The following is a 27,959-nucleotide window of genomic DNA, read 5'->3' as shown; positions in this document are numbered from 1 at the left end:
GTAGGACCTGGGCTATGTAATGTGTTAGCCCAGGACCTACTGTATAGATTATGTAATGTGTTAGCCCAGGTCCTACTGTATAGGTTATGTAATGTGTTAGCCCAGGACCTACTGTATAGGTTATGTAATGTGTTAGCCCAGGACCTACTGTATAGGTTATGTAATGTGTTAGCCCAGGACCTACTGTATAGGTTATGTAATGTGTTAACCTATACAGTAGGACCTGGGCTATGTAATGTGTTAACCTATACAGTAGGACCTGGGCTATGTAATGTGTTAGCTCAGGTCCTACTGTATAGATTATGTAATGTGTTAGCTCAGGTCCTACTGTATAGGTTATGTGGGCTTTTCTCTTAGCTATGATCAGGAAATAAGTACAATTGATCAATCCAGATGTGATTGATGAGAAATGTAGAACTTTAATCTGTTTTTAAATAGCGTAGATTATTAATTGCTTTCTCTTTAGGTTTTTCAAAATCACCAAAATAAATAAAGTCTGACTTGATTTAATTCTTGTCTTAAAAAAAAGCTACATGATATTTGTATGCATTATGTGACATAGTATTCTGCTAATTTATCACTTTACTGAAACTTGATTATGTAAAAGTCATGTACCACTTGTCTCACCTTGTACTGTTCAGAGCAGACCATCCAATCTAATGTTGAAGAGCGGGTTGCCTCCTCTGCTGTAGTTGAGGTCTAAATCACCATAAGATATATTTCTATAGAAATCACAAGCTCTACAGCCAGGACATTAGATCAAATGCAGGATGACAATATTACTCTGTCGACTCTAAATGGATTCGTGTTATTTCTCTCTTCTCAAGTTCCATGGTCTCTGCCGGTTAAATGATCAGACACACCCCTGTGTGGTCACAGTCATGTGATCATACACACCCCTGTGGGGTCACAGTCATGTGATCAGACACACCCCTGTGTGGTCACAGTCATGTGATCAGACACACCCCTGTGTGGTCACAGTCATGTGATCAGACACATCATTGTGTGGTCACAGTCATGTGATCAGACACACCATTGTGTGGTCAGTCATGTGATCAGACAAACCCCTGTGTGGTCACAGTCATGTGATCAGACAAACCCCTGTGTGGTCACAGTCATGTGATCAGACACACCATTGTGTGGTCAGTCATGTGATCAGACACACCATTGTGTGGTCACAGTCATGTGATCAGACACACCATTGTGTGGTCACAGTCATGTGATCAGACAAACCATTGTTTGGTCACAGTCATGTGATCAGACACACCCCTGTGTGGTCACAGTCATGTGATCAGACACACCATTGTGTGGTCACAGTCATGTGATCAGACACACCCCTGTGTGGTCACAGTCATGTGATCAGACACATCATTGTGTGGTCACAGTCATGTGATCAGACACACCATTGTGTGGTCAGTCATGTGATCAGACAAACCCCTGTGTGGTCACAGTCATGTGATCAGACAAACCCCTGTGTGGTCACAGTCATGTGATCAGACACACCATTGTGTGGTCAGTCATGTGATCAGACACACCATTGTGTGGTCACAGTCATGTGATCAGACACACCATTGTGTGGTCACAGTCATGTGATCAGACAAACCATTGTTTGGTCACAGTCATGTGATCAGACACACCCCTGTGTGGTCACAGTCATGTGATCAGACACACCATTGTGTGGTCACAGTCATGTGATCAGACACACCCCTGTGTGGTCACAGTCATGTGATCAGACACACCATTGTGTGGTCAGTCATGTGATCAGACACACCCCTGTGTGGTCACAGTCATGTGATCAGACACACCCCTGTGTGGTCACAGTCATGTGATCAGACACACCATTGTTTGGTCCATTTGCAATAAGAAGCAATAAGCAAGCTGTAATTGTCAACACATTTATTGATTAGTCAGTCTGTCACTAGTTTTATACATGATTGTTGTCATTTCATGAGTTGTAACAATGTCTAAATGATGCATACAGTATTCCAGTGTAATCACAGTGACCACATTGTACTCATGATTAACCTTTACATGTCAAACCAAGAAAGCAAAACGATGGATCCATGAAGTAATATAATATAATATACCATTTAGCAGACGCTTTTATCCAAAGAGACTTACAGTCATGCGTGCATAAAATCTTGTTTTGTAAGTTTGGGTGGTCCCAGGAATCGAACCATCCTCTACCAACTGAGCTACAAAGGAAGTCACCGTCTCAGAAGAGAACAAGAGTAGTGACTCTATTCAACATATTCAACATGACTCTATTCCACATGATTCTATTCACTCTTCAACATGACTATTCCACATGACTCTATTCAACATGACTCTATTCAACATGATTCTATTCAACATGACTCTATTCAACATATTCAACATGACTCTATTCCACATGATTCTATTCACTCTATTCAACATGACTCTATTCCACATGATTCTATTCACTCTATTCAACATGATTCTATTCACTCTATTCCACATGATTCTATTCACTCTATTCAACATGATTCTATTCCACATGACTCTATTCCACATGAATCTATTCAACATGACTTTTCACTCTATTCAACATGACTATTCACTCTATTCAACATGATTCTATTCAACACATTCAACATGATTCTATTCAACACATTCAACATGATTCTATTCAACATGATTCTATTCAACACATTCAACATGATTCTATTCAACATGATTCTATTCAACACATTCAACATGATTCTATTCAACATGATCCTATTCAACACATTCAACATGATTCTATTCAACATGATTCTATTCAACATGACTCTATTCAACATGATTCTATTCAACATGACTCTATTCAACATGATTCTATTCAACATGATTCTATTCAACATGACTCTATTCAACATGATTCTATTCAACACATTCAACATGATTCTATTCAACACATTCAACATGATTCTATTCAACATGATTCTATTCAACATTATTCTATTCAACACATTCAACATGATTCTATTAAACATGACTCTATTCAACATGATTCTATTCAACATGACTCTATTCACTCTATTCAACATGACTCTGTTCAACATGATTCTATTCAACACATTCAACATGATTCTATTCAACATGACTCTATTCAACATGATTCTATTCAACATGACTCTATTCAACATGATTCTATTCAACATGACTCTATTCAACATGACTCTATTCAACATGACTCTATTCAACATGACTCTATTCACTCTATTCAACATGATTCTATTCAACATGACTCTATTCAACATGACTCTATTCACTCTATTCAACATGATTCTATTCAACATGACTCTATTCACTCTATTCAACATGATTCTATTCAACATGATTCTATTCAACATGACTCTATTCAACATGATTCTATTCAACATGACTCTATTCACTCTATTCAACATGATTCTATTCAACATGATTCTATTCAACATGACTCTATTCAACATGATTCTATTCACTCTATTCAACATGACTCTATTCACTCTATTCAACATGACTATTCAACATGATTCTATTCCACATTACTCTATTCAACAAAGTTAAAGAAAAAGACAAGTAATCAAAATGTAGAACACAATAAAAACAATATTTAGATAGTTGCAATCTGATCTAGGTAGATGTCTGAATCTATTAAATGTTTATTTTTGCAGAGAAGGCCCACTGAGACCGAAGTATCTTTTTAAAAAGAAACCATGCTTCACAGAAATGCAGAGTACTTCATAAGGAACCAGTGGTTTATATATATCAAATAAAACATGTACCTTTGACCTAGGACAAGTAATATTATCAATACCCTGAAAGGCACTAGTGGAATGGTTTAACATGAATACTGACTATTACAGTATTTGCAGCCTCCCTCTGAATTCTTAATAGACATTGTTGTGTTGTTCCCAAGACAACCACTGGGTGGCATTGTTGTGTTGTTCCCAGGACAACCACTGGGTGGCATTGTTGTGTTGTTCCCAGGACAACCACTGGGTGGCATTGTTGTGTTGTTCCCAGGACAGCCACTGGGTGGCATTGTTGTGTTGTTCCCAGGACAACCACTGGGTGGCATTGTTGTGTTGTTCCCAGGACAACCACTGGGTGGCATTGTTGTGTTGTTCCCAGGACAACCACTGGGTGGCATTGAATTATCTGTATTTGCAACAATCTCCTACGACATATCCATAGGCTCATCACCATTAGTCTTGAAAAGAGCATCAAACAGGAAGAGGTTTTTCTGTGCCTCTTCCTTAACTCTTTTCAAAACTGCCTGATTGTTGTCCTCCTCCAAACGGATGACAAAGTTCCGTAATATGGTGAGCAGAGGGAGGGCGTACTCTAACACACTCTGTTTGCTCTGCGTGCGCTTATCCTCATATTCAAAGCCACCAGTATGTATGCCAAACACTCGACCAAGCTCATCGAAGACTGGCGAGCCAGAAGATCCATGGAAGAAGGAGGTGTTGTAGGTCACAAAGTCGTCCTTGTTCTCCTGCATCACTTCCTCGTAGCGCTTTTTCTGTTTTTCAAGGGCGTCGTTTATTGTGAAGATTGCATGTCCCTTTTCCCGTTTATATTTATTCGCCGCCTCCTCTCTTATCTCACTGCCAATGATGGAGGTGGGCTCCATTTGTTTCACCAGTCCACCTGGGTGTCCAATGAGGCAGGCCCCACCGCATGCTGGGACTGGGCCATATTCACGGAGGAGACCAGGAGGAACCTTTTTCTGTTGCTTCTTATTCTGAGGATCCATCTCCAGTATGGCATAGTCGATATAATATTTTCCCTGATGTCCATATTGAAAGTCGATCAGCAGGGTTTTTGCTCTGAATACGTTCACATCGGCTCCATTTGGATTTTCATAGTTGAACTTCACAGATACATCGACTAACAACTGTAAGTTTTCTCTTACATTTTCACCAAACAAATGTGCATTTGTTAGGATGTAGTTGTCAAACAGCACGAAGCCTGTCCCCTGAACACCCTGAACACCTTCAACAATCACCTGACAAACGGAGGCACCAAGTTCAATCAATTTCTTCACTCTGTGAACCTCAGAGAACTTTTGTCTGATTTTCCCGAATTCCTGCTTCATGAGATCCAACTCTTCAGGAAATATCTTCTGTTGGCTGTATTCCCTCCTACTTTCCATCTGCTTCACCAGATCATCAAACTGGTTGCGAAGGATCGTCAATATTTCACCATGTTTTGGCACGGGAATGCATTTTCGTTTCTGCTTTCTTCTCGAAGAGGACTCCCCTACATCTGATGTTTCAGTTGTTAGCGTCGATGGAGGCATCTGTGTGCCGTCTCCTTCAGAGTCAGGGCTTGGGTTGAACAGAGATGTTTGCGTGGTTATAATGTTTTTAGTTTTTATTGTGGATTCAGATGTTTCCATCTTAATTGCCATTTTCTCCTTCTGTTTTGTCAGACACATTTCAAAGTTTCTACCATTAAGTTTTTTTGCAATTTGCCCCATTGAAACCTTGCTTCCTGATGATCGCTCAGAGAGCTGGCATTTCTGTTCAAACACAATGTTTGAGAAGCGTCCATCATTTCGTAGAGCCTTCTTCACTTCGTCCTTCTGTTTTGCATAGACACATAGAGGTCCGTAGGACTCCAGTTGTTTGTTTCCAAGTATTTGTTTTGATTTACTGTTTTTCCCTCCCGTTGTCTCAACAGAGAAAGTGACATAATTGTCTGTTTCCTGATCCGTGACCCCTGCAGGTTCATCTGTGGCATGTGTGACCATCTCAATAGTGAGACGGTCATCCTCTTTGATCAGCCAACATGGAAAGTGCTTCACTATGTACCCCTTACAACTCTTGATGACAATGTCTTTCCCTTTCGGTGTCTTCCTGTCCATTTGGTTTAACTCCTTGAATGTGTCATTAGTTTCAAGAGCTCTCCATATTGTTCCAGGTTTGGTGCAGGTGATTTCCTCTTTGGTTATTTTATGAGTTGGGCAACTGAAGGAGAATGAGTGACAGTGTTCCATTTCTGGATAAATCTGTAAAAGAAAATAGAATATTGATTTTTTTTGGTGTCAATATTCTCATGTTACTGAAATGGTGAGGATAAAGTATTCTGAGATACTCTGCAGTATATTTTCATCATATTGAGAAACAGTATTGTATAAATATATACACACACACACACGATAAGATCCCTCTGTCCTTGATGCTGATGATGCTTTTATTATGTGGCCCATCAAAGTCATGCTTAAACTAAAACTAAAATAACTTCACTCACATCGCTCTCAAGCGGCTCGGACTTCACCACGGCTGCCATTGGACCTGTGAAATGACCTGTGAAATGATTCAACATTATTAAGTCCATTGTGGTTGATAAGAGGGTCATTCCATCAATAGTGCATTTTGGGTAATTTGGTAAAAAAAAAAAAAAATGTAAAAACTGTTTGTGTCACCTAATTGTAACATTGTCATAAAGAGCACGTTCAACTTCATTAAAAAACATGTTTTCCCATCGCAAGAGGTTAAAAGTAGACTGACGTAGCAACGAGCAGCTGACTAGGTATCTCCTATCTCCTTCCCCAGCTCACCTGCTGACTAGGTATCTCCTTTCTCCTTCCCCAGCTCACCTGCTGACTAGGTATCTCCTTTCTCCTTCTCCAGCTCACCTGCTGACTAGGTATCTCCTTTCTCCTTCCCCAGCTCACCTGCTGACTAGGTATCTCCTTTCTCCTTCCCCAGTTCACTTGCTGACTAGGTATCTCCTTTCTCCTTCTCCAGCTCACCTGCTGACTAGGTATCTCCTTTCTCCTTCCCCAGCTCACCTGCTGACTAGGTATCTCCTTTCTCCTTCTCCAGCTCACCTGCTGACTAGGCATCTCCTTTCTCCTTCCCCAGTTCACTTGCTGACTAGGTATCTCCTTTCTCCTTCTCCAGCTCACCTGCTGACTAGGTATCCCCTTTCTCCTTCTCCAGCTCACCTGCTGACTAGGTATCTCCTTTCCCCTTCCCCAGTTCACTTGCTGACTAGGTATCTCCTTTCTCCTTCCCCAGTTCACCTGCTGACTAGGTATCTCCTTCTCCAGCTCACCTGCTGACTAGGTATCTCCTTCTCCAGCTCACCTGCTGACTAGGTATCTCCTTCTCCAGCTCACCTGCTGACTAGGTATCTCCTTTCTCCAGCTCACCTGCTGACTAGGTATCTCCTTTCTCCTTCTCCAGCTCACCTGCTGACTAGGTATCTCCTTTCTCCTTCTCCAGCTCACCTGCTGACTAGGTATCTCCTTTCTCCTTCTCCAGCTCACCTGCTGACTAGGTATCTCCTTTCTCCTTCTCCAGCTCACCTGCTGACTAGGTATCTCCTTTCTCCTTCCCCAGCTGACTAGGTATCTCCTTTTCCCTTCCCCAGCTCACCTGCTGACTAGGTATCTCCTTTCCCCTTCCCCAGCTGACTAGGTATCTCCTTTCCCCTTCCCCAGCTGACTAGGTATCCCCTTTCCCCTTCCCCAGCTGACTAGGTATCTCCTTTCCCCTTCCCCAGCTGACTAGGTATCCCCTTTCCCCTTCTCCAGGTCACCTGCTGACTAGGTATCCCCTTTCCCCTTCCCCAGCTCACCTGCTGACTAGGTATCTCCTTTCTCCTTCTCCAGCTCACCTGCTGACTAGGTATCTCCTTTCTCCTTCTCCAGCTCACCTGCTGACTAGGTATCTCCTTTCTCCTTCTCCAGCTCACCTGCTGACTAGGTATCTCCTTTCTCCTTCTCCAGCTCACCTGCTGACTAGGTATCTCCTTTCTCCTTCTCCAGGTCACCTGCTGACTAGGTATCCCCTTTCCCCTTCCCCAGCTCACCTGCTGACTAGGTATCTCCTTTCTCCTTCTCCAGCTCACCTGCTGACTAGGTATCTCCTTTCTCCTTCTCCAGCTCACCTGCTGACTAGGTATCTCCTTTCTCCTTCTCCAGCTCACCTGCTGACTAGGTATCTCCTTTCTCCTTCTCCAGCTCACCTGCTGACTAGGTATCTCCTTTCTCCTTCTCACCTGCTGACTAGGTATCTCCTTTCTCCTTCTCACCTGCTGACTAGGTATCTCCTTTCTCCTTCTCCAGCTCACCTGCTGACTAGGTATCTCCTTTCTCCTTCTCCAGCTCACCTGCTGACTAGGTATCTCCTTTCTCCTTCTCCAGCTCACCTGCTGACTAGGTATCTCCTTTCTCCTTCTCCAGCTCACCTGCTGACTAGGTATCTCCTTTCTCCTTCTCCAGCTCACCTGCTGACTAGGTATCCCCTTTCCCCATCCCCTGCTGACTAGGTATCTCCTTTCTCCTTCCCCAGCTCACCAGCTGACTAGGTATCTCCTTTCCCCTTCCCCAGCTCACCTGCTGACTAGGTATCTCCTTTCCCCTTCCCCAGCTCACCTGCTGACTAGGTATCTCCTTTCTCCTTCCCCAGCTCACCTGCTGACTAGGTATCTCCTTTCTCCTTCCCCAGCTCACCTGCTGAATAGGTATCTCCTTTCTCCTTCCCCAGCTCACCTGCTGACTAGGTATCCCCTTTCTCCTTCTCCAGCTCACCTGCTGACTAGGTATCTCCTTTCTCCTTCTCCAGCTCACCTGCTGACTAGGTATCTCCTTTCTCCTTCTCCAGCTAACCTGCTGACTAGGTATCTCCTTTCTCCTTCCCCAGCTGACTAGGTATCTCCTTTCCACTTCCCCAGCTCACCTGCTGACTAGGTATCTCCTTTCCCCTTCCCCAGCTGACTAGGTATCCCCTTTCCCCTTCCCCAGCTGACTAGGTATCTCCTTTCCCCTTCCCCAGCTGACTAGGTATCCCCTTTCCCCTTCCCCAGCTGACTAGGTATCCCCCTTCCCCTTCCCCAGCTGACTAGGTGTCCCCTTTCCCCTTCCCCAGCTGACTAGGTATCCCCTTTCCCCTTCCCCAGCTGACTAGGTATCCCCTTTCCCCTTCCCCAGCTGACTAGGTATCCCCTTTCCCCTTCCCCAGCTGACTAGGTATCTCCTTTCCCCTTCCCCAGCTGACTAGGTATCCCCTTTCCCCTTCCCCAGCTGACTAGGTATCCCCTTTCCCCTTCCCCAGCTGACTAGGTATCCCCTTTCCCCTTCTCCAGCTGACTAGGTATCCCCTTTCCCCTTCTCCAGGTCACCTGCTGACTAGGTATCCCCTTTCCCCTTCTCCAGCTGACTAGGTATCCCCTTTCCCCTTCTCCAGGTCACCTGCTGACTAGGTATCTCCTTTCTCCTTCTCCAGCTCACCTGCTGACTAGGTATCTCCTTTCCCCTTCCCCAGCTCACCTGCTGACTAGGTATCTCCTTTCCCCTTCCCCAGCTCACCTGCTGACTAGGTATCTCCTTTCCCCTTCCCCAGCTCACCTGCTGACTAGGTATCTCCTTTCTCCTTCCCCAGCTCACCTGCTGACTAGGTATCTCCTTTCTCCTTCCCCAGCTCACCTGCTGACTAGGTATCTCCTTTCTCCTTCCCCAGCTCACCTGCTGACTAGGTATCTCCTTTCTCCTTCCCCAGCTCACCTGCTGACTAGGTATCTCCTTTCTCCTTCCCCAGCTCACCTGCTGACTAGGTATCTCCTTTCTCCTTCCCCAGCTCACCTGCTGACTAGGTATCTCCTTTCTCCTTCCCCAGCTCACCTGCTGACTAGGTATCTCCTTTCCCCTTCCCCAGCTCACCTGCTGACTAGGTATCTCCTTTCCCAGCTCACCTGCTGACTAGGTATCCCCTTTCCCCTTCCCCAGCTGACTAGGTATCTCCTTTCTCCTTCCCCAGCTCACCTGCTGACTAGGTATCTCCTTTCCCCTTCCCCAGCTCACCTGCTGACTAGGTATCTCCTTTCTCCAGCTCACCGGCTTCTACACTATAACTATTAGATGTTTAATGTTTCTTTTGAATCATTTTTTATAAAAGAATAGTTTCACCATATTAAAATGAGAGATCAGTTCACGTACGTAACAGGGTCGGATCTTGAAATGAGGGACAAATGTAAATTCATCACTAATCACGTTGTATCATTTTAAAAAATCTTCAAAAATGACTGTCGAAGCAACCAGATAACTAGGCTTTACGATGGTCAAAACGTGGCGTAATGTTTGGGTTAAAATCATCCTAGAAATATAAAAAAAACCAGAAGGTTGCAATGTACCAACATTGACTCAAACATTATGCCCATTTCTACTTAAATATAAAAAAGAGCAAAGAAGAACCGCAGGAGAACAGGTAGACCGCAGGAGAACAGGTAGACCGCAGGAGAACAGGTAGACCGCAGGAGAACAGGTAGACCGCAGGAGAACAGGTAGACCGCAGGAGAACAGGTAGACCGCAGGAGAACAGGTAGACCAGCAGGAGAACAGGTAGACTGCAGAAGAACAGGTAGACTGCAGGAGAACAGGTAGACTGCAGGAGAACAGGTAGACCGGAGGAGAACAGGTAGACTGCAGGAGAACAGGTAGACCGCAGGAGAACAGGTAGACCGCAGGAGAACAGGTAGACCGCAGGAGAACAGGTAGACCGCAGGAGAACAGGTAGACCAGCAGGAGAACAGGTAGACTGCAGGAGAACAGGTAGACTGCAGGAGAACAGGTAGACTGCAGGAGAAACAGGTAGACCCGGAGGAGAACAGGTAGACTGCAGGAGAACAGGTAGACTGCAGGAGAACAGGTAGACTGCAGGAGGAACAGGTAGACCGCAGGAGAACAGGTAGACCGCAGGAGAACAGGTAGACCGGAGGAGAACAGGTAGACTGCAGGAGGAACAGGTAGACTGCAGGAGAACAGGGTAGACTGCAGGAGAACAGGTAGACCGCAGGAGAACAGGTAGACCGGAGAAACAGGTAGACCGCAGGAGAACAGGTAGACCGCAGGAGAACAGGTAGACCGCAGGAGAACAGGTAGACCGGCAGGAGAACAGGTAGACCGCAGGAGAACAGGTAGACCGCAAGGAGAACAGCGTAGACCGCAGGAGAACAGGTAGACCGCAGGAGAACAGGTAGACCGCAGGAGAACAGGTAGACCGCAGGAGAACAGGTAGACCGCAGGAAGAACAGGTAGACTGCAGGAGAAACAGGTAGACTGCAGGAGAACAGGTAGACCGCAGGAGAACAGGGTAGAGCCGCAGGAGAACAGGTAGACCGCAGGAGAACAGGTAGACTGCAGGAGAACAGGTAGACTGCAGGAGAACAGGTGACTGCAGGAGAACAGGTAGACTGCAGGAGAACAGGTAACTGCAGGAGAACAGGTAGACTGCAGGAGAACAGGTAGACTGCAGGAGAACAGGTAGACCGGAGTAGAGTAGACTGCAGGAGAACAGGTAGACTGCAGAAGAACAGGTAGACTGCAAGGAGAACAGGTAGACTGCAGAAGAACAGGCAGACTGCAGGAGAACAGGTAGACTGCAGGAGAACAGTAGACTGCAGGAGAACAGGTAGACTGCAGGAGAACAGGTAGACCGCAGGAGAACAGGTAGACCGGAGTAGAGGTAGACTGCAGGAGAACAGGTAGACCGCAGAAGAACAGTAGACTGCAGGAGAACAGGTAGACTGCAGGAGAACAGGTAGACTTGCAGAAGAACAGGTAACTGCAGAGAACAGGTAGACATGCAGAGAAAACAGGTAGACTGCAGGAGAACAGGTAGACTGCAGGAGAACAGGTAGACCGGAGTAGAGGTAGACTGCAGGAGAACAGGTAGACTGCAGAAGAACAGGTAGACTGCAGGAGAACAGGTAGACTGCAGAAGAACAGGCAGACTGCAGGAGAACAGGTAGACTGCAGGAGAACAGGTAGACTGCAGGAGAACAGGTAGACCGCAGGAGAACAGGTAGACCGGAGTAGAGGTAGACTGCAGGAGAACAGGTAGACCGCATAAGAACAGGTAGACCGCAGGAGAACAGGTAGACTGCAGGAGAACAGGTAGACTGCAGGAGAACAGGTAGACTGCAGAAGAACAGGTAGACTGCAGGAGAACAGGTAGACTGCAGGAGAACAGGTAGACTGCAGGAGAACAGGTAGACTGCAGGAGAACAGGTAGACCGGAGTAGAGGTAGACTGCAGGAGAACAGGTAGACTGCAGAAGAACAGGTAGACTGCAGGAGAACAGGTAGACTGCAGAAGAACAGGCAGACTGCAGGAGAACAGGTAGACTGCAGGAGAACAGGTAGACCGCAGGAGAACAGGTAGACCGGAGTAGAGGTAGACTGCAGGAGAACAGGTAGACCGCAGGAGAACAGGTAGACTGCAGGAGAACAGGTAGACTGCAGGAGAACAGGTAGACTGCAGGAGAACAGGTAGACCGGAGTAGAGGTAGACTGCAGGAGAACAGGTAGACCGCAGGAGAACAGGTAGACTGCAGAAGAACAGGTAGACTGCAGGAGAACAGGTAGACTGCAGGAGAACAGGTAGACTGCAGAAGAACAGGGAAGAAGACGGCCCAGAGTGGACTTTCAATAAAGACCCAAATACAACAAGATAAACCAGCCCCTTCTCTCTTTGGCTTGTAAAACAGACACCCCACCCACCGGTGGTTCACAAGAACAAGCCTATTGCCAGATCCAATGGCACTCAATGACCAGCTAAACTTTGGTTAATTGAATCCAACTAGAAAAATCAGTTGTGATTGTGTAGTAGCCTACTGCTATGGCAACCACATCTAAACCATCTAGATCACTGTATATATAGAGTACTGTATAAATGCCCACCTACCTAACATACCTGCCCCACGCTCAACTTCTGGAAAGGTCCTGTCTAAACCAGATGGTAGTACATTAATAAAGCAACTGTCTCGTTGGTCAAGCTATAGACGGTAATGGAGAGATATAATTATAATAACAATTAGAAAATTACCTTGTTTTACATTTTACAATTTAGTTGAGTAGACAGTCATATGTGAAAATGCCAAATGATGAGTGAAATGTGAACCAAACAGTCTCTTATGAGGACATGACTGATAAACTTGTGTTATTACCGCCCTACTAGTCCGTACAACAGGTGAGTTCAAAAGACAAGTGGTCAATTATTGAAAAGTTTTGGATGGATAAACTTGTTATTACCACCATACTATTGTGTAACAACACAACACAATCTGGAATGCCAGAGTGCGCACTGGGCGTTCGTAAATTCAGAGCGTTGTCAGATTGTCCGGTCGTAAATTCAGAGCATTGTCAGATTGTCAGGTCATAAATTCAGAGCGTTGTCAGATTATCCGGTCGTAAATTCAGAGCGTTGTCAGATTGTCAGGTCATAAATTCAGAGCGTTGTCAGATTGTCAGGTCATAAATTCAGAGCGTTGTCAGATTGTCCGGTCATAAATTCAGAGCGTTGTCAGATTGTCCGGTCATAAATTCAGAGCGTTGTCAGATTGTCAGGTCATAAATTCAGAGCGTTGTCAGGTCATAAATTCAGAGCGTTGTCAGATTGTCAGGTCATAAAGTCAGAGCGTTGTCAGATTGTCAGGTCATAAATTCAGAGCGTTGTCAGATTATCCGGTCGTAAATTCAGAGCGTTGTCAGATTGTCCGGTCATAAATTCAGAGCGTTGTCAGATTGTCCGGTCATAAATTCAGAGCGTTGTCAGATTGTCAGGTCATAAATTCAGAGCGTTGTCAGATTGTCAGGTCATAAATTCAGAGCGTTGTCAGATTGTCAGGTCATAAAGTCAGAGCGTTGTCAGATTGTCAGGTCATAAAGTCAGAGCGTTGTCAGATTGTCAGGTCATAAATTCAGAGCGTTGTCAGATTATCCGGTCGTAAATTCAGAGCGTTGTCAGATTGTCCGGTCATAAATTCAGAGCGTTGTCAGATTGTCCGGTCATAAATTCAGAGCGTTGTCAGATTGTCCGGTCATAAATTCAGAGCGTTGTCAGATTGTCCGGTCATAAATTCAGAGCGTTGTCAGATTATCCGGTCATAAATTCAGAGCGTTGTCAGATTATCCGGTCATAAATTCAGAGCGTTTCGCTCTCAGAGATCTCAATGGACGCTCTGGCCGAGGAGTAGCATTCTGGCTTCACAACGGCTGTCAAGCACTCAAGCTAACAGGCTAACGTTGGCTAGCTACTTCCAGACACAAATGAGAGAACACATCACTCTGATCATTTTACTCACCCTTGCAGAGCTTGTTAGGCTGTTTTCATGTTGTCCAGAGCGTTGGTGACTAACTGTGCTGCTGGTGTAACCAACTTCACATTACCCCCCCCCCCCCCCAGAAGAAAGGCACATGGACAACCACACTTCAGGTTGACTTGGTTTTTATCTGCAGTAAAAGATATCAAACAGTGATGACAGGACGGTCACAGCCACACGCTCACTGGTTAGGTAGAACACAATATATATTTTAGATAGGAGCAACAGTAATGACACATGGCCTCAATGTGAAGTGACATTAATACAAAAACAAACATTCACTTAATATCAATAAATCACCTGCTAGCAGTAGCTAGCGAGACATTGTAGTGCAGTGAACGACGGTGTTATTTAGCTCGTCATTAACATGGCTAGCTCAGCCAGCAAAAATGATTTATTCCATGTGTAACTCTGTGTTGTTGTATGTGTCTAACTGCTGTGCTTTATCTTGGTCAGGTCGCAGTTGTAAATGAGAACTTGTTCTCAACTAGCCTACCTGGTTAAATAAAGGTGTTCTCAACTAGCCTACCTGGTTAAATTTTACAATTGGCTCATTAATCCCCCTCCTCTCCCCTGTAACTATTCCCCAGGTCGTTGCTGCAAATGAGAACGTGTTCTCAGTCAACTTACCTGGTAAAATAACGGATAAATAAAATATTTTTTAAAATAAAGGTGAAAAAAAAAGAATAATACTAATAAACTTACCGAAACAGGTCTTAAATACATTAACGGATACATAAATACATAACTACATATCGCTATTGTCTTTATGATATATGAACCCGTTTTCCAAAGACACTATTGTGTTATAGTTTTAAAAACAGGTGTTTATATACAGAGGAAGTATCTCTCTGACTGAGGAGCAGGTAGACCAACTCCCCAAATAGGGGAGAAGCACTCAAAACCCACTACTTGTTCATTGAAAGAAAATAATACAAAAATGGTACGTCCGAAGACCTCTCGTATTGCCAACCTTACTACACTGTCAGCAAATAATTATTATGAATTCAACAACACATAATGAAAGGAAACTTGATTTATAATCACCCCTTTTCCTGAAGTGAATGGTTTCACCCACGACTTTACCCGCGAACTGCGGCGTTCTTTGACATTTCAATTGCGCGCGAAGTAGATGGAAACTCTACGTTTTCATTTTGTCACACTGACAAACAATTTAATTACGCGCTCTTTTTTTGCCGCCTTTACTGACCTCGGCCATGTTCACCGGATGTTGAGCTTTCTTAAATTCATCAGTTATTTTGCGCTCTGTGACCATAGATTTTACCTGTGTCACAAATGCAATTGATATCTGCAATTGTTCTGTGCAGTGTAGACTACTCTTCACTGATAAACTGTGTTCTGTACAGTGTAGGCTACTCTTCACTGATAAACTGTTCTGTACAGTGTAGGCTACTCTTCACTGATAAACTGTGTTCTGTACAGTGTAGGCTACTCTTCACTGATAAACTGTGTTCTGTACAGTGTAGGCTACTCTTCACTGATAAACTGTGTTCTGTGCAGTGTAGGCTACTTTTCACTGATAAACTGTATTCTGTTGGGGATGGTCTGTGTTCTGTTGGGGATGGTCTGTGTTCTGTTGGGGATGGTCTGTGTTCTGTTGGGGATGGTCTGTGTTCTGTTGGGGATGGTCTGTGTTCTGTTGAAGATGGTCTGTGTTCTGTTGGGGATGGTCTGTATTCTGTTGAAGATGGTCTGTGTTCTGTTGGGGATGGTCTGTATTCTGTTGAAGATGGTCTGTGTTCTGTTGAGGATGGTCTGTGTTCTGTTGGGGATGGTCTGTGTTCTGTTGGGGATGGTCTGTGTTCTGTTGGATGGTCTGTGTTCTGTTGAAGATGGTCTGTGTTCTGTTGAAGATGGTCTGTGTTCTGTTGAGGATGGTCTGTGTTGTGGCAGCGTCCAAATTAAAAGTACACAACGCAGAACGAACCACACATAAAACATAAAACACACCTGCGTCTCATCATCAGTCACACCTGGACTTCATTACTTCCTGATTACCTACCCTTTATGTTGCTCTCTGTTATTATCAGTCAGCAGGTAATACTGGTTATGTTTCCTTGTCAGACATTTCTCTTGTTTTGCATCGTTCAATGTTCGTTATTATTAAACTCACTAACTGCACCTGCTTCTTGAATCCCTGTGTTGACGTTACAGACACATTGGATATGCTACAGAACAACAAAATGGAGCCCTTTACAAAGCCCTTCTCCCCGTGTCTATAACAGGGACACAATCTGTTTAAATGGCCCAAACATTGATTTAGACGTTGACAAATGTAACAGATTTTGACGATCACTGATGTCATTATATGTTTGGTAAAGTCATAAAGAAGGTGAAATATTTTGGGTAGATATTCCTAAAACATGACTATATATGGACATATATGGACAGAAAACATGACTATATATGGACATAAACATGACCATATGGACATATATGGACATAAACATGACCATATATGGACATATATGGACATAAACATGACCATATATGGACATAATATAAAGTATGAAAGGCTAATTTATATATCATATGTGTATATGTTTAATTTAACTTTTATTGTGGACTAGATCATATGGGTTGAAGTGTTTATTGTGGACTAGATCATATGGGTTGAAGTGTTTATTGTGGACTAGATCATATGGGTTGAAGTGTTTATTGTGGACTAGATCATATGGGTTGAAGTGTTTATTGTGGACTAGATCATATGGGTTGAAGTGTTTATTGTGGACTAGATCATATGGGTTGAAGTGTTTATTGTGGACTAGATCATATGGGTTGAAGTGTTTATTGTGGACTAGATCGTATGGGTTGAAGTGTTTATTGTGGACTAGATCATATGGGTTGAAGTGTTTATTGTGGACTAGATCATATGGGTTGAAGTGTTTATTGTGGACTAGATCATATGGGTTGAAGTGTTTATTGTGGACTAGATCATATGGGTTGAAGTGTTTATTGTGGACTAGATCATATGGGGTTGAAGTGTTTATTGTGGACTAGATCATATGGGTTGAAGTGTGTTTATTGTGGACTAGATCATATGGGTTGAAGTGTGTTTATTGTGGACTAGATCATATGGGTTGAAGTGTGTTTATTGTGGACTAGATCATATGGGTTGAAGTGTGTTTATTGTGGACTAGATCATATGGGTTGAAGTGTGTTTATTGTGGACTAGATCATATGGGTTGAAGTGTGTTTATTGTGGACTAGATCATATGGGTTGAAGTGTGTTTATTGTGGACTAGATCATATGGGTTGAAGTGTGTTTATTGTGGACTAGATCATATGGGTTGAAGTGTGTTTATTGTGGACTAGATCATATGGGTTGAAGTGTTTATTGTGGACTAGATCATATGGGTTGAAGTGTTTATTGTGGACTAGATCATATGGGTTGAAGTGTTTATTGTGGACTAGATCATATGGGTTGAAGTGTTTATTGTGGACTAGATCATATGGGTTGAAGTGTTTATTGTGGACTAGATCATATGGGTTGAAGTGTTTATTGTGGACTAGATCATATGGGTTGAAGTGTTTATTGTGGACTAGATCATATGGGTTGAGTGTTTATTGTGGACTAGATCATATGGGTTGAAGTGTTTATTGTGGACTAGATCATATGGGTTGAAGTGTTTATTGTGGACTAGATCATATGGGTTGAAGTGTTTATTGTGGACTAGATCATATGGGTTGAAGTGTTTATTGTGGACTAGATCATATGGGTTGAAGTGTTTATTGTGGACTAGATCATATGGGTTGAAGTGTTTATTGTGGACTAGATCATATGGGTTGAAGTGTTTATTGTGGACTAGATCATATGGGTTGAAGTGTTTATTGTGGACTAGATCATATGGGTTGAAGTGTTTATTGTGGACTAGATCATATGGGTTGAAGTGTTTATTGTGGACTAGATCATATGGGTTGAAGTGTTTATTGTGGACTAGATCATATGGGTTGAAGTGTTTATTGTGGACTAGATCATATGGGTTGAAGTGTTTATTGTGGACTAGATCATATGGGTTGAAGTGTTTATTGTGGACTAGATCATATGGGTTGAAGTGTTGTATTGTGGACTAGATCATATGGGTTGAATAGTGTTTATTGTGGACTAGATCATATGGGTTGAAGTGTTATTGTGGGACTAGATTCATATGGGTTGAAGTGTTTATTGTGGACTAGATCATATGGGTTGAAGTGTTTATTGTGGACTAGATCATATGGGTTGAAGTGTTTATTGTGGACTAGATCATATGGGTTGAAGTGTTTATTGTGGACTAGATCATATGGGTTGAAGTGTTTATTGTGGACTAGATCATAGGGTTGAAGTGTTTATTTGTGGACTAGATCATATGGGTTGAAGTGTTTATTGTGGACTATATCATATGGGTGAAGTGTTTATTGTGGACTAGATCATATGGGTTGAAGTGTTTATTGTGGACTAGATCATATGGGTTGAAGTGTTTATTGTGGACTAGATCATATGGGTTGAAGTGTTTATTGTGGACTAGATCATATGGGTTGAAGTGTTTATTGTGGACTAGATCATATGGGTTGAAGTGTTTATTGTGGACTAGATCATATGGGTTGAAGTGTTTATTGTGGACTAGATCATATGGGTTGAAGTGTGTTTATTGTGGACTAGATCATATGGGTTGAAGTGTTTATTGTGGACTAGATCATATGGGTTGAAGTGTTTATTGTGGACTAGATCATATGGGTTGAAGTGTTTATTGTGGACTAGATCGTATGGGTTGAAGTGTTTATTGTGGACTAGATCATATGGGTTGAAGTGTTTATTGTGGACTAGATCATATGGGTTGAAGTGTTTATTGTGGACTAGATCATATGGGTTGAAGTGTGTTTATTGTGGACTAGATCATATGGGTTGAAGTGTGTTTATTGTGGACTAGATCATATGGGTTGAAGTGTTTATTGTGGACTAGATCATATGGGTTGAAGTGTGTTTATTGTGGACTAGATCATATGGGTTGAAGTGTGTTTATTGTGGACTAGATCATATGGGTTGAAGTGTGTTTATTGTGGACTAGATCATAAGGGTTGAAGTGTTTATTGTGGACTAGATCATATGGGTTGAAGTGTTTATTGTGGACTAGATCATATGGGTTGAAGTGTGTTTATTGTGGACTAGATCATATGGGTTGAAGTGTTTATTGTGGACTAGATCATATGGGTTGAAGTGTTTATTGTGGACTAGATCATATGGGTTGAAGTGTTTATTGTGGACTAGATCATATGGGTTGAAGTGTGTTTATTGTGGACTAGATCATATGGGTTGAAGTGTGTTTATTGTGGACTAGATCATATGGTTGAAGTGTTTATTGTGGACTAGATCATATGGGTTGAAGTGTTTATTGTGGACTAGATCATATGGGTTGAAGTGTTTATTGTGGACTAGATCATATGGGTTGAAGTGTTTATTGTGGACTAGATCATATGGGTTGAAGTGTTTATTGTGGACTAGATCATATGGGTTGAAGTGTTTATTGTGGACTAGATCATATGGGTTGAAGTGTTTATTGTGGACTAGATCATATGGGTTGAAGTGTTTATTGTGGACTAGATCATATGGGTTGAAGTGTTTATTGTGGACTAGATCATATGGGTTGAAGTGTTTATTGTGGACTAGATCATAAGGGTTGAAGTGTGTTTATTGTGGACTAGATCATAAGGGTTGAAGTGTGTTTATTGTGGACTAGATCATAAGGGTTGAAGTGTTTATTGTGGACTAGATCATATGGGTTGAAGTGTTTATTGTGGACTAGATCATATGGGTTGAAGTGTTTATTGTGGACTAGATCATATGGGTTGAAGTGTTTATTGTGGACTAGATCATATGGGTTGAAGTGTTTATTGTGGACTAGATCATAAGGGTTGAAGTGTTTATTGTGGACTAGATCATATGGGTTGAAGTGTTTATTGTGGACTAGATCATAAGGGTTGAAGTGTTTATTGTGGACTAGATCATAAGGGTTGAAGTGATTATTGTGGACTAGATCATATGGGTTGAAGTGTTTATTGTGGACTAGATCATATGGGTTGAAGTGTTTATTGTGGACTAGATCATATGGGTTGAAGTGTTTATTGTGGACTAGATCATATGGGTTGAAGTGTTTATTGTGGACTAAGATCATATGGGTTGAAGTGTTTATTGTGGACTAGATCATAAGGGTTGAAGTGTTTATTGTGGACTAGATCATATGGGTTGAAGTGTTTATTGTGGACTAGATCGTATGGGTTGAAGTGTTTATTGTGGACTAGATCATATGGGTTGAAGTGTTTATTGTGGACTAGATCATATGGGTTGAAGTGTTTATTGTGGACTAGATCATATGGGTTGAAGTGTTTATTGTGGACTAGATCATAAGGGTTGAAGTGTTTATTGTGGGACTAGATCATAAGGGTTGAAGTGTTTATTGTGGACTAGATCATATGGGTTGAAGTGTTTATTGTGGACTAGATCATATGGGTTGAAGTGTTTATTGTGGACTAGATCATATGGGTTGAAGTGTTTATTGTGGACTAGATCATAAAGGTTGAAGTGTTTATTGTGGACTAGATCATATGGGTTGAAGTGTTTATTGTGGACTAGATCATAAAGGTTGAAGTGTTTATTGTGGACTAGATCATATGGGTTGAAGTGTTTATTGTGGACTAGATCATATGGGTTGAAGTGTTTATTGTGGACTAGATCATATGGGTTTGAAGTGTTTATTGTGGACTAAACATTAATTCATGCTCAACTAACAGCCCCCCCCCCCCAACAGGATTAAACATGAATTCATGCTCAACTAAACAGCCACCACCCCCCCAACAGGATTAAAACATTAATTCATGCTCAACTAACAGCCCCCCCCCCCCACCCAACAGGATTAAACATTATTTCATGCTCAACTAACAGCCCCCCCCCCACCCAACAGGATTAAACATTAATTAATGGTCAACTAACAGCCCCCCCCCCACCCAACAGGGTTGAACATTAATTAGTGGTCAACTAACAGCCCCCCCCCCCCACCCACCCAACAGGATTAAACATAAATTAATGCTCAACTAACAGCCCCCCCCCCCCCCAACAGGATTAAACATTAATTAATGCTCAACTAACAGCCCCCCCCCCAACAGGATTAAACATTAATTCATGCTCAACTAACAGCCCCCCCCCCCAACAGGATTAAACATTAATTAATGCTCAACTAACAGCCCCCCCAACAGGATTAAACATTAATTCATGCGCAACTAACAGCCCCCCCCCCCCCACCCAACAGGATTAAACATTAATTAATGCTCAACTAACAGCCCCCCCCCCCCCACCCAACAGGATTAAACATTAATTAATGGTCAACTAACAGCCCCCCCCCCCCCCACCCAACAGGATTAAACATTAATTAATGCTCAACTAACAGCCCCCCCCCCCCCCCAACAGGATTAAACATTAATTCATGCTCAACTAACAGCCCCCCCCCCCCCAACAGGATTAAACATTGTTTCATGCTCAACTAACAGCCCCCCCCCCCCCCCCCCCCAACAGGATTAACATTAATTCATGCTCAACTAACAGCCCCCCCCCCCCCCCAACAGGATTAAACATTAATTCATGCTCAACTAACAGCCCCCCCCCAACAGGATTAAACATTAATTCATGCTCAACTAACAGCCCCCCCAACAGGATTAAACATTAATTCATGCTCAACTAACAGCCCCCCCCCCAACAGGATTAAACATTAATTAATGCTCAACTAACAGCCCCCCCCCAACAGGATTAAACATTAATTCATGCTCAACTAACAGCCCCCCCCCACCCCAACAGGATTAAACATTAATTCATGCTCAACTAACAGCCCCCCCCCCAACAGGATTAAACATTAATTCATGCTCAACTAACAGCCCCCCCCCCCCCCCCCCAACAGGATTAAACATTAATTCATGCGCAACTAACAGCCCCCCCCCCCCATCCAACAGGATTAAACATTAATTAATGCTCAACTAACAGCCCCCCCCCCCACCCAACAGGATTAAACATTAATTAATGGTCAACTAACAGCCCCCCCCCCCCCACCCAACAGGATTAAACATTAATTCATGCTCAACTAACAGCCCCCCCCCCCCCCCAACAGGATTAAACATTAATTCATGCTCAACTAACAGCCCCCCCCCCCAACAGGATTAAACATTAATTCATGCTCAACTAACAGCCCCCCCACCAACAGGATTAAACATTAATTCATGCTCAACTAACAGCCCCCCCCCCCAACAGGATTAAACATTAATTCATGCTCAACTAACAGCCCCCCCAACAGGATTAAACATTAATTCATGCTCAACTAACAGCCCCCCCCCAACAGGATTAAACATTAATTCATGCTCAACTAACAGCCCCCCCCCCCAACAGGATTAAACATTAATTCATGCTCAACTAACAGCCCCCCCCCCCCCAACAGGATTAAACATTAATTAATGGTCAACTAACAGCCCCCCCCCCCCCAACAGGATTAAACATTAATTCATGCTCAACTAACAGCCCCCCCCACCCAACAGGATTAAACATTAATTCATGCTCAACTAACAGCCCCCCCCCCCCCCCCCCCAACAGGATTAAACATTAATTCATGGACTCAATTTAACAAAAGTTCTCAGTTTGAACAAAAATAATGCTAGAATTATAACATGCGTTCTCACCTCACTAGTTTTCACCTGTCATGATTGGTCCAATGTGATTTGAATGGGGACCACAGTTTGTATTATGTCTTCCTCTTTGTTTTGGATATTTAGTCAAACACACTTTTATCCCTGAACCTGTTTCATATTATCATGGTTATATTATCACGTCCGAATAGAGCTACTGACTGTTCTGTCTCACCATTCACTCCACCGTGCCTACATCGCAACAAACGACGAGGTGGGGGGGGGGGGGGGATTTTCCCCCCTCGACTGGTTCCCCTTCACATTTACAGCTTCCCCGGTAATCACTCCTTTCAATGGCGCCCTGTTCTTAAGGACAAATCAAACAACCGATCTTGTACCGAATTGCGCGATATTAAGCGCCAGCTCCCTCCAAGGCGGAAGAAGAACACATCACAAGCCCACTACAGATTACCTTCACTGACTCAACTCATTTTACACCCACACTGAAACTACAAATGGACCCGCCAAAAAACAAATGGACCCGCCAAAAAACAAATGGACCCGCCAAAAAGGCCAGGATCTTACTCTCCAAAAATGTCCCTCCTACTGGACCAGACTCTTCTTTAACATGTCCGTTTATGTGAGGCTCCGGTTCCCGAGCTCTTCACTACACCTTCCACTTCACGTAACTCGTCCTCACTCATTTCCATTTCACTTCCAGCCCTCGACATTGTGTTTCTACTTGACACCAGTCTCCCCCCCCCCACCCCCCACCCACTTTCACAACAACTAGCCTACAGTCCGGAAAACTAAGCCTTGTTCTACTCGGTTATATTAACCAGTACACACTTCACAACTCCTATACAGACTCGTCTACATTTAGCTAACCTTGTCCAATTACTATTATGTGACATTGTGTGTTTGTTAATAGTACCAACCTGTAAAACAGGAGACAAGATGCGGCAGGATAACGTTTGCGTCTGTCCCTTTAGGCTTCTCTCAGAAGAATGAGGAAGTTACAGCAGTTCATTTTTTTAAAAAGGTGACCAGATGTGAAGACAAAACGTACTATTTGCCTCCGACTACTGGCAACAATAGGTATAAATGCATTTCAATAGGAAACCACTGGGAGGACTCAAGTAATATCCGGAATGAATCAGAAATTAAAATATCCCTCTTAAAAATTTAAGAAAAACACAAATGTGACCATAGATTTTACCTGTGTCACAAATGCAATTGATATCTGCAATTTTTCTGTGCAGTGTAGACTACTCTTCACTGATAAACTGTGTTCTGTACAGTGTAGGCTACTCTTCACTGATAAACTGTTTTCTGTGCAGTGTAGACTACTCTTCACTGATAAACTGTGTTCTGTACAGTGTAGACTACTCTTCACTGATAAACTGTGTTCTGTATAGTGTAGACTACTCTTCACTGATAAACTGTTTTCTGTACAGTGTAGACTACTCTTCACTGATAAACTGTGTTCTGTACAGTGTAGACTACTCTTCACTGATAAACTGTTTTCTGTACAGTGTAGACTACTCTTCACTGATAAACTGTGTTCTGTACAGTGTAGACTACTCTTCACTGATAAACTGTTTTCTGTACAGTGTAGACTACTCTTCACTGATAAACTGTGTTCTGTATAGTGTCGACTACTCTTCACTGATACACTGTGTTCTGTACAATGTAGGCTACTCTTCACTGATACACTGTGTTCTGTACAATGTAGGCTACTCTTCACTGATAAACTGTTTTCTGATGGGGATTATATATATATATTTTTTACTTAATTTAACTAGGCAAGTCAGTTAAGAACTGCATTTGTTCTTAACTGACTTGCCTAGTTAAATAAAGGTTAAAAAAAATATATATATCTTATTTACAATGACAGTTTACCAGCCTTGATCAGGGGCAGAACGACAGACCTTGTCGGTTCGGGGATTCGAACCAGCAACCTTTCAGTTACTGGCTCAACACTTTAATCACCTGCCGCCTCTGGTCTGTGTTCTGTTGGATGGTCTGTGTTCTGTTGGGGATGGTCTGTGTTCTGTTGGGGATGGTCTGTGTTCTGTTGGGGATGGTCTGTGTTCTGTTGAGGATGGTCTGTGTTCTGTTGGGGATGGTCTGTGTTCTGTTGGGGATGGTCTGTGTTCTGTTGGGGATGGTCTGTGTTCTGTTGGGGATGGTCTGTGTTCTGTTGGGGATGGTCTGTGTTCTGTTGGGGATGGTCTGTGTTCTGTTGGGGATGGTCTGTGTTCTGTTGTGGATGGTCTGTGTTCTGTTGGGGATGGTCTGTGTTCTGTTGGGGATGGTCTGTGTTCTGTTGGGGATGGTCTGTGTTCTGTTGGGGATGGTCTGTGTTCTGTTGAGGATGGTCTGTGTTCTGTTGGGGATGGTCTGTGTTCTGTTGGGGATGGTCTGTGCTGTGATCAATGAATCTGAAGACCAGGAGAGGAGACCAGGCTCCACAGAACACCAGAGTCTCTATGTATTAAACCTCTCAGAGTAGGAGGGCTTATCTAGGATCAGTTTTGTCTTTTAGATCATAATGAACAAGATTATATGGAAAGATCCTAAATCAGCATTCCTACTCTGAGACTCTTTGTGGATAAGGGTCCAGGTCCCTCCCTCTGGCCTGTAATCTTATTCATTGTGATCTTTAATGCAAAACTGATCCTAAATCAGCACTTCTCTGAGTGTCACGTCCTGACCTTAGCTCCTTTGTTTTGTCTTTTGTTTTAGTTTGGTCACGGTGTGAGTTGGGTGGGTTGTCTATGTTAGTTTTTCTATGATTTTCTATTTCTGTATTTGGCCTGGTACGGTTCTCAATCAGAGGCAGCTGTCAATCATTGTCCCTGATTGAGAACCATATATAAGTAGCCTGTTTTCCATTGTGTTTGATGGGTGGTTGTTTTCAGTCTTTGTGTGTCCAGACAGAGCTGTTCCGGTTGTTTCTTTGTTGTTCATTTTTTTTTTTTTCATTCAATAAGAGGAACACTTACCACGCTGTGCTTTGGTCCTCACCTTCTTCCCACGACAGCCGTTACACTGAGACAGTCTGACATCTCTATCTTCTAGTCTGTAGCGCCCCTTCCTCCTAGACTTTGTTGCTTTTCATGATATGGTTGTTTTTGATTATAATTTTTATTTTACTGTTCCTAGGCCGCAGGTCTTCCAGTACAATGGCCTTCCGGAGGATATCCTCTCCGATCGTGGCCCCCCCAATTCACATCACATGTATGAAAGGCTTTCATGGAGAAGCTGGGGGTCACGGTCAGCATCACTTCCGGGTACCGGCCTCAATCTAACGGGCAGGTGGAGAGGATGTACCAGGAGCTGGGGAGGTTCCTGAGGAGTCACTACCAGGACCTGCAGGGGGAGTGGGCACGATTCCTTACTTGGGCTGAATATACCCAGAATTCATTGCGACACTCCTCCACAGCTGGCTCCGTGGACACAGAGCCAGACCGAAGCTCCTAGGGTGGATGAGTGGTTCAGGTGTGTGGAAGTGATATGGAACGATACCCACGTGAGACTCCAGTGCACTGTCTGCCATCAGAAAGACCAGGCGGATCACCACCGCAGTGAGGCTCCACTGTTCCATCCTTGTGATCACGTCTGGCTCTCCACCAGGAACCTCATCCTCCGCCTGCCCTGTGAGAAGCTGAGTCCCCTGTTTGGGGAGCCGTTCAAGGTCCTCCGGAAGGTCAACAGGGTAACTTACAGATTACAACTCACCACTAACTACCGGATATCACCATATTTTCATGTTTCCTTCCTGAAATATAGATAGATGTTCCATAAACATACAATATGGACATAATATAAAGTATGACGAGGCTTATTTTTATCGTTCATCATATTTGTATGTTTTATTATACTTTTATTGTGGACTAGATCATATGGGTTGAAGTGTTTATTGTGGACTAGATCATATGGGTTGAAGTGTTTATTGTGGACTAGATCATATGGGTTGAAGTGTTTATTGTGGACTAGATCATATGGGTTGAAGTGTTTATTGTGGACTAGATCATATGGGTTGAAGTGTGTTTATTGTGGACTAGATCATATGGGTTGAAGTGTGTTTATTGTGGACTAGATCGTATGGGTTGAAGTGTGTTTATTGTGGACTAGATCGTATGGGTTGAAGTGTGTTTATTGTGGACTAGATCGTATGGGTTGAAGTGTGTTTATTGTGGACTAGATCATATGGGTTGAAGTGTGTTTATTGTGGACTAGATCATATGGGTTGAAGTGTGTTTATTGTGGACTAGATCATATGGGTTGAAGTGTGTTTATTGTGGACTAGATCATATGGGTTGAAGTGTGTTTATTGTGGACTAGATCATATGGGTTGAAGTGTGTTTATTGTGGACTAGATCATATGGGTTGAAGTGTGTTTATTGTGGACTAGATCATATGGGTTGAAGTGTGTTTATGTGGACTAGATCATATGGTTGAGTGTTTATTGTGGACTAGATCATATGGGTTGAAGTGTGTTTATTGTGGACTAGATCATAAGGGTTGAAGTGTGTTTATTGTGGACTAGATCATAAGGGTTGAAGTGTTTATTGTGGACTAGATCATATGGGTTGAAGTGTTTATTGTGGACTAGATCATAAAGGTTGAAGTGTTTATTGTGGACTAGATCATAAGGGTTGAAGTGTGTTTATTGTGGACTAGATCATATGGGTCGAAGTGTGTTTATTGTGGACTAGATCATATGGGTCGAAGTGTGTTTATTGTGGACTAGATCATATGGGTCGAAGTGTGTTTATTGTGGACTAGATCATATGGGTCGAAGTGTGTTTATTGTGGACTAGATCATATGGGTCGAAGTGTGTTTATTGTGGACTAGATCATATGGGTTGAAGTGTGTTTATTGTGGACTAGATCATATGGGTTGAAGTGTGTTTATTGTGGACTAGATCATAAGGGTTGAAGTGTGTTTATTGTGGACTAGATCATATGGGTTGAAGTGTGTTTATTGTGGACTAGATCATAAGGGTTGAAGTGTTTATTGTGGACTAGATCATAAGGGTTGAAGTGTGTTTATTGTGGACTAGATCATATGGGTTGAAGTGTTTATTGTGGACTAGATCATAAGGGTTGAAGTGTTTATTGTGGACTAGATCATAAGGGTTGAAGTGTGTTTATTGTGGACTAGATCATATGGGTTGAAGTGTGTTTATT

General features: G+C 43.0%; 1 protein-coding gene across 6 annotated transcripts; it reads right to left on the bottom strand.

Annotated features, from left to right (window-relative positions):
* Positions 1-1,879: 1,879 nt before the first annotated feature.
* LOC116352779 (protein FAM111A) lies at positions 1,880-23,803 on the bottom strand. 6 transcript variants are annotated; one of them, XM_031815300.1, is made up of 4 exons: positions 12,686-13,115; positions 6,247-6,302; positions 4,126-6,004; positions 1,880-4,089 (listed from the first exon to the last, which is right to left on the bottom strand). In XM_031815300.1, the coding sequence occupies exons 1-3, from the start codon at positions 12,690-12,692 to the stop codon at positions 4,166-4,168; spliced, it is 1,902 nt and encodes a 633-aa protein (XP_031671160.1). In that variant the 5' UTR covers positions 12,693-13,115; the 3' UTR covers positions 1,880-4,089; positions 4,126-4,165. The 6 variants fall into 6 exon arrangements, with proteins under 6 accessions (XP_031671160.1, XP_031671161.1, XP_031671163.1 ...); XM_031815301.1 differs by lacking the exon at positions 12,686-13,115 and adding an exon at positions 23,699-23,803 and having other exon boundaries at positions 1,880-6,004; XM_031815303.1 differs by lacking the exon at positions 12,686-13,115 and adding an exon at positions 22,815-23,513 and having other exon boundaries at positions 1,880-6,004.
* Positions 23,804-27,959: the final 4,156 nt, after the last annotated feature.

The sequence above is a fragment of the Oncorhynchus kisutch genome, unplaced genomic scaffold, assembly GCF_002021735.2.
Source record: "Oncorhynchus kisutch isolate 150728-3 unplaced genomic scaffold, Okis_V2 Okis09a-Okis19a_hom, whole genome shotgun sequence".
Classification (NCBI taxonomy): domain Eukaryota; kingdom Metazoa; phylum Chordata; class Actinopteri; order Salmoniformes; family Salmonidae; genus Oncorhynchus; species Oncorhynchus kisutch.
This window is presented reverse-complemented; position numbering and strand designations above follow the sequence as displayed.